At 37.5% G+C, this 7,811-nt stretch overlaps 1 protein-coding gene across 1 annotated transcript; it reads right to left on the reverse strand.

Annotated features, from left to right (window-relative positions):
• Positions 1 to 570: 570 nt before the first annotated feature.
• Positions 571 to 7,270, reverse strand: LOC124840256 (uncharacterized). Its single transcript, XM_088115775.1, has 4 exons — positions 6,420 to 7,270; positions 5,251 to 5,657; positions 4,932 to 5,144; positions 571 to 680 (listed from the first exon to the last, which is right to left on the reverse strand). Exons 1-4 carry the CDS (start codon positions 7,268 to 7,270, stop codon positions 571 to 573), a joined length of 1,581 nt encoding a protein of 526 aa, XP_087971901.1.
• Positions 7,271 to 7,811: the final 541 nt, after the last annotated feature.

The raw sequence follows: 7,811 nt of genomic DNA on the forward strand, positions 1-7,811 counted from the left end.
GAAGTAGAGGAAGTGGACTAAGTGGACGAAGTGAAGGAAGGGGAGGAAGTGGACGAAGTTGGCGAAGTGGACGAAGTTGACGAAGTGGACGAAGTGGACGAAGTTGACGAAGTGGAGTGGAGGAAGTGGACGAAGTGGAGGAAGTGGAGGAAGTGGACGCAGTGGACGAAGTTGACAATGTGGACGAGTTGGACGAAGTTGACGAAGTGGACAAGGTGGATGAAGTGCACGAAGTGGACGAAGTTGACGAAGTGGAGGAAGTGGCCGAAGTGGACTAAGTTGACGAAGTGGAGGGAGTGGAGGAGGTGGACGAAGTGGAGGAAGTGGACGAAGTGGAGGAAGTGGAGGAAGTGAACGAGGTGGAGGAAGTGGAGGAAGTGGAGGAAGTGGAGGAAGTGGAGGAAGTGGAGGATGTGGAGGAAGTGAACGAGGCGGAGGAAGTGGACGAAGTTGACGAAGTTGACGAAGTAGACGAAGTGGACGAAGTTGAGAAAATTGGGTCGGACCCTTTTGGGACTGAACATCCAGCACTGCAATGCAATTAACAGTTGGGTTCTTCTTCGTCATCTTTTACCAGCGACTTTTGAATGCATCTTCTACCACCAGATTTCCATCTTCCGCAATTCGAAAAACTCCACTGGAATCGGCAACAGGATCTTCTCTGTTGGCAACCCACACCACTGTTTGTTGTTTCAAGCCGTGATACCAAATCCCCAGATATTTCCTTCCACTTTTTTCGCCAGGAGAAAAGAAGCCCAACTCAAATGTGGCGTTTCATGAAACGATGTTTGCTTGAGGTGGTCGTTCTAGTGCTCGTGAAATTTTCTCCAATTGAAAAAATTTACTTTGCCCCAATTAAGAACCCTAATTAACTTTGCCCCAATTAAGAACCCTAATTGCCCAATTAAGAACCCTAATTGTTAATTTGATTTCAATCAAGAACGTGGCAGAAATAGAAGAGGGCAGCTGGTATTTCACGTGGCAATGTCGTTTGCCACCTCTACTAAAACTTAACACCGTTCAATTTGAAGGACTAAAACTCAAAGTTTCAAAACTATAAGGATTAAAAACCATCAAAGTTTTGAGTAGGGACTAAAACAAAAAACGTGTGATACTTAAGGGACGAAAAACATATTTAACCCAAAAGTTAATAATCTCATTTCTAGTATAATTAATCGATTAAATCAATTATATAATATATTAGATTTGGATAGATCACTTAACAAACTAACAAGGGCAAACTACTTTATTACAATCAATTATATAGAGTACACAATGATCGAGGTCATACCCGAATCAAATTAATATGCAATTATGAATGACTCTCTTAACTCAAGGATTTTGTGATCCGGAAAAACTAATTTTTTTCTTAGCCCAGCCACATTACAAGCCATAGAAAAGACCTTGTGATGATACTTGCTTGTGAGTATGTTTGATTTTGGTTAAATGAAAGGCAAAGTTGATTTATGTGACATTGTGATAGTAGAGTGAATGAGTCACCTCTATATACACCTGTGTGTTTGAGAGAAACACTTTTTTCTTGGTGAGGAGTAGTTCCATGTATGCATAATTACATCTTTGCTTGATTGATCATTCATTAGGATAGCATTTGTTGAATATTCTGTGATTATGTGAGCACCACAATGAGCTTAATTGAATCAATGCATTTCTTCATCTTGACTGATAGTCTTTATAATAAGTTGATATGAGCAATTACTTGTCTTGAAAAAAAAGGTTTTCAAATGTATTGAAACCATTGTATTTATTGTTTGAAAGTTAAGTTACATTTTGTTTGCTTGAGGACAAGCAAAGTTCTAAGTTTGGGGTTATGATACCGGTTGAATTTACCGTTATTTAATACTTTATTTTGATACTAAAACAATCTTTTTGACTTAGAAACAAGCTTGAAATCATAGTTTTGTGTGAATAAGAGAGTTGAAGGTTAATTTAATGATTCTATGTTAGATTTAATTGTTTTTAGCAGGAATTGAGATGATTTGGAAGAAGAATTGAAGTAGTAAGGAGTTGGAACTCAGGTTGAGATGGAAAAGCATAAAAAAGGAGGGTCGCAGCAATGTTGAGCGCCATTTTAGGGGTCCTCAGCACCAGATTACATTGTCTCACGCTTGGTTGCCCTTGTTCTAGAGCCCTCAGCGCAGGAAGTCCATGTCTCGCGCCTGGGCGCCTTTTTTGGGGTGTTGAGTGCCACTTCCTTCAGTCGCATCACGCATGCTTGCCTTTTGACCTGACCCTAAGCGTCATATGATCCCGAAAATTGTCTAGGCCCCCCAATGTCGGGCGCTGAGCGCTAGTTTCGTGGGCTTGGACCCGTTTTCTATTATTTTTATGTTTTATTTAAGGACTTGGATGTCCTAGGGATTGTATCTTTGAACGGAATAGGTACAAAAACACACTATTTGATCCCTGGGTGGCGGATTTGGATGCAGAAGCTCCTATCTTCAACTTCTAGGGTTTTATCTTTCATTCTTTTTCCATTATTCATCTTGTTTTAACCATGCCAATGGTGAACTAAACTCTATTTCTTGTTGGGGAATGATGTAAACCTTTTTAAACTCTCATGTATTGAATTAATTCTTCATTATATATGCTTCTTTCAATAATTGTTAGGATAATTCTTCTTCGCTCATTGCTTGCTTTGTTTAACTCCTTCATTAGCATGATGTATGTTACAATTCAAGTTTTGGAGAATTATTCCCAGCAGTATTGCTCAAGAATGAGGATAAGAGTTCTGGTTGTCTTAAGATTTTATTCGTAAGAAATAATTATTAGGGATGATGAAAGATGTTATTATCTACAATTAAGGATAGGCATTCTTCGCTGAGGAATCGGTTTTTAAGTATTTTAGATAGTGACATTGACATTAATGAAGAAGTAGAATTCGTATATACATGAGAGCAAACTAGGTGAAATCAAACCCCATTCATCTCATAATATCAAATTCGTTCATCTCTGCACTTTTGTCCAATTGATCAAGTTGCATGCATATTTACTTTTCTGTATTTGCATTTTACACCAAAAGAGTTTGTTTTCAAGTTTTATTTAATTAAGAAATCACATAACTATTTAGGCCGTGAGTCTTTTGGGAAACAATATTTGGTCTTACCATGTTTATTACTTGATACGATTCGGTACACTTGTCGGAGTCTTAACACCACTTCTCTGAAATTTATCACAATTTCTAGCATGATTATGATCATCTTTAAACAAAGTAGGCCAATAAAATCCTGACTAGAGAACCTTTGCAGCTGTTCTCTCTCCGTTAAAATGCCCCCTATTAGGTGAATAATGACAATGCCAAAGAATTCCTTCTACTTCTTCATTAGTAACACAACGCCTCAAAAGATTTCCACTCCAATCTTAAATAAAAATGGATCATCCCAGATAAACTGTTTCGCATCATGCAAAAACTTTTTCTTCTATTGCCAATTAAAATCTTTTGGGATTACTCCTGCGGCTTTAAAATTATCCATATCAGCAAACCATGGCCTCTGTTGAATATATATGAGTGTTTCATCTGAAAAGGACTCCCAAATTTCTTTCTCCTTACTTATGACTTCTGATAACGGTTGAAAATATCGTTATCTATTATGTAATTTTGACACTAAATGCACCCTTTTCTTCTTAGAAACTTGTTTGGAATCATGTTTTTACTTTAGTTTTGTGAATAAGAGAGTTGATGTTATACTTGTAGGCTATTGGAATGATTTGAAAGAAGAATTAAAGTACCAAATAGTTGGAATGCAGAACAGTCAACTAGAGTGTAGAAAAGTCAACCAGAGTGCAGAAATTAGTGTCGTTTCGCGCCCAGGCGCCCTTCCAGGGGCGCTTGAACGCCAGAAAGTACCGTTCGACTCCCGGGCGCCCCACTTAGGGCGCTTGAGCGCCAGCGAGATGGGCCGAACCTTGTTTCTGCTATTTTTATGGTCTACTTAAGGACTTGGACGTCCTAGGGATGGTATCTTTTGATAGCTTGAGCATAAAAACACACTTTTCACCCCTTGGGGATAAATTTGGAGATGGTGACAACTCTCCTATTCCTAGAGGGTAGATTTGGGGATTGTGATAACTCTCCTCTTCTCTTTCTAGGGTTTTTCTATCTCTTTCATTCTTTCATTCCATTGTAATTCTATTTGTTTATTGGGGGATTATGTAACCTTGTGAACTCTCATGTATTTGAATTGATTCTTATTATTGATATATGCTTCTTTCATTAATTGTTAGGGATATTCTTCTTCATGTATGACATAAATCTTATGATTTGTCTAAGTATCAGGAGATTTCGTACTCCTAGGGTTGTACGATTTGGGGAAGTGAGAGATCTCCTCTTCTCTCCCTAGGATTGTTATCGAGAGATATCTTACAATCACGATTTGGGGAATTCTCCCAAAATCAATATTTCTCAGGGATGGGGGTATGAGTTTTGGTCGTCTTAAGCTCCTAATCTTAATGCATAATTAATTATTAGGGATGCAAGGGATTGTGACCTAGTAATTAAGGATAGGCTTTCTTCACCGAGGGATCGAGTTTTAAGTAATTTAGCGAGTTACGTTGACATTAATGAAAAAAGAAGAATTCTTATATAGATGAATGTAAACTAGGTGATATCTAACTCCAACAACATATTCATCTCATATTTTCAATATCATCCATTCACCCTTGTGTTTAGGCTCAATTGATGAAATTACAATCATGTTTATTTTATTGCATTTGCATTCAAAAACCCAAAAATATGTTCTTTAGAGTCTTAATTAGTTGAGTAATCACATAACTGTTTAGTGTTGTGAGTCTCTTGGGAAACGATACTTGGTCTTACCATTTTATATTACTTGAGCGATTCAGTACACTTGCCGATCCATCAACAAGTTTTTGCTGCCGTTGCCAGGGATAAAAAATGTTGTTAGCAACTTTACCATTTACTAACCAGGATAGATGCTCAGTAATCACATTCTCACTGCCCTTCTTATCACGGATTTCCACATCAAACTCTTGCAATAAAAGGAACCATCTAATCAAGCGTGGTTTAGAATCTGGCTTGGTTAGCAAATACTTTATAGCTGCATGATCCGTGTATATGATCACCTGAGACCCAATGAGATAAGGTCTAAATTTCTCCAAGGCATATACTATAGCAACGAATTCCTTTTTTTGTAGTAGCATAATTCAACTAGGCTTCATTCAAAACTTTGCTTGCATAATAGATAGTGTGAAAAACTTTCTCTCTTCTCTAACCTAGAACAACAACTATAGCATAATCACTAGCATCACACATTAACTCAAAGTCTTGATTCCAATCTAGAGCTACAATAACAGGTGCAGAAACCAGCTTCTTCCTCAGAATGTCAAAAGCCTTCATGAATTCATCATTCATCGCAAAAGGCACATATTTGACAAGCAGATTGCTTAACAGTTTGGCAATCTTGGAAAAGTCTTTAATGAATCTTCTATAGAACCTGGCATGTCCCAGAAAACTCTTGATTCCTTTCACATTTGTTGGTGGTGGAAGTTTCTCAATGACTTCAACTTTTTCTCTATCAACTTCAATTCCCCTGGAAGAAACTTTGTGACCCAAAACAATACCTTCAATCACCATAAAATGGCACTTTTCCCAGTTAAGAACAAGGTTTTTCTGTATGCATCTTTTAAGCACAATATGCAAACTTGAAACAAATCACCAAATACCGAAAAATCATCAATGAAGATTTCTATGCATTTTTCTATCATATCTGCAAAGATTGCTTGCATACATCTTTGAAATGTGGTCGGTGCATTAAACAAGCTAAATGGCATTTTTTTATAAGCAAAAATACCGAACGAACATGTAAAAGTTGTCTTTTCCTGGTCTTTTGGATCTACCACAATATGATTGTATCCTGAGTAACCATCCAAAAAGCAATAAAAAGTTTGTCCAGCCAATCTCTCAAACATTTGATCCATGAAAGGAAGAGGAAAGTGATCCTTCCTTGTAGATTTATTCAACTTTTTATAATCAATGCACATCTTGCACCTAGTAATCGTCCTAGTAGGTATAAGCTCATTTTTTTCATTGTATATAATTGTCATCCCACCTTTCTTCGGTACCACCTGTATTGGGCTTACCCATGCAGTATAAGAAATAGGGTATATAATACTAGCCTCCAGCAGCTTCAGAACTTCTTTTCTAACCTTCTCTTTCATCAAAGGATTTAGTCTTCTTTGTGGTTGGGCAACTGGTTTATACTCATTTTCCATGAATATTTTGTGCATCCAATAAGTTGGGCTTATGCCTTTAAGATCCGAGATTGACCATCCAATAGCTCCTTTGTTGGCTTTTAATACTCCCACCAACTCTTCTTCTTCTTTGGAGGATAAAGAATTACTAATGATGACCGGCTTATTCCCACCTTCTTCTAAAAACATACTTTAAATGTGGAGGTAACATCTTCAATCCCGGTTTATTTTCCTTGACTTTTTCCTTGGTATTAATCTCTTCAATTTTTGCCTCATGAAAAGAGACTTCTTTCAATGAATCCAAGTCAGTCAAGCACTCATCAACAAATCCCTTTTCTTCTTCATTCAAATCTTCTGTGCATTTTCTCAAAGGAGAAGAACAATGTACCATCTTTTCTTGAATCATACATACTTCATCTAGTGCATCAAGATGAAAACACGCCTTATGATCTTTTGGATGAGACATAGCTTCAAACACATCAAAATTCACTTCTTCATCTTGTACTCTCACGTTGAGTTTGCCATTTTTCACAACAATTAAAAGTCGAGCCGTCTTCATAAAGGGTCTCCCAAGAATAAGAGGCACATCAATATCCCCTTCCATCTCCATGATGACAAAATCCACCGGAAATAAAAATTTGTCCACTTTAACAAGCACCTCTTCAACCACCCCATAAGGATATTTAAGAGATATATCCACTAGTTTGAGAGTCATCCGAGTAGGCTTGAGTTCCAAACCTTCAATTTTTTGAAACATAGAGAGTGGCATTATATTGATGCTAGCTCCCAAATCAATCAAAGCTCTTCCAACAACTAACTTCCCTATAGTATATGGAATGGTGAAGCTTCCTGGATCTTTAAACTTAGGAGGTAAGAGTTTTTGTATGATAGCACTTAAATTCCCTTGCACTTCAATAGTTTCTTCTTCAATGTATTTCCTCTTTTTCGTGAGAAGTTCCTTAAAAAATTTAGCATATGAAGGCATTTGCTGTAGTGCCTTAGAGAAGGGTATGTTAATCTTCAATTTCTTGAAAATTTCCATAAAGAGCTCAAACTGTTTTTCTTCACTAGTGTAGCGAGGGGCTTTTATCGCGGTTCATTTTCACTATACGTCGCGGTTCTTGAACCGCGGCATATTCAGCCGCGGTAGTAAGTCAGACACTTTAGGCCACGGTTCTAACCGCGATATATAGGTTGCGGAATATGCCGCAGTTGTCGAGGGAACCGCTGCCTAAATCCATTTTTTTTATAAAAAAAAAATACACTATATGCCGCGGTTCAACCGCGGCAAAAGAGTGAAGCATATGCTGCGGTTAGTGTCAAAACCGCGGCCATATGTCTCGTTTTTTAAAAAGAACGAATCACTATATGCCGCGGTTGTGGTTAGAACCGCGGCATATTCCCCTGCAGTTTTTTAAAATTGCAGGTCTGTTTTTGTGATATCCACTACCACAAAAACAGACCTGCATATAAAAACATATACACAAATTCAATTTGAACATAGCAAACACATGTTCAAATGTATTTCAACATCAAATAAAGTACAAAGTCTAAGAAAATTCTATCTAATCAAATGCATTGTT

Source organism: Vigna umbellata, chromosome 5 (genome assembly GCF_029865625.1).
Source record: "Vigna umbellata cultivar VRB3 chromosome 5, Vumbellata_1.0, whole genome shotgun sequence".
Taxonomy (NCBI): domain Eukaryota; kingdom Viridiplantae; phylum Streptophyta; class Magnoliopsida; order Fabales; family Fabaceae; genus Vigna; species Vigna umbellata.

Bases quoted from the DNA above. Each gene is read 5' to 3' on its own strand.
- LOC124840256 (XM_088115775.1), bottom strand. From the start codon at position 7,270: ATGGAAATTTTCAAGAAATTGAAGATTAACATACCCTTCTCTAAGGCA. The intron at 5,658-6,419 runs GTATGTTTTTAG...TGTGCTTAAAAG, and splicing joins ATGTTACCTCCACATTTAAA to ATGCATACAGAAAAACCTTG. The intron at 681-4,931 runs GTAAAGTTGCTA...AACAACAAACAG, and splicing joins TCTATCCTGGTTAGTAAATG to TGGTGTGGGTTGCCAACAGA.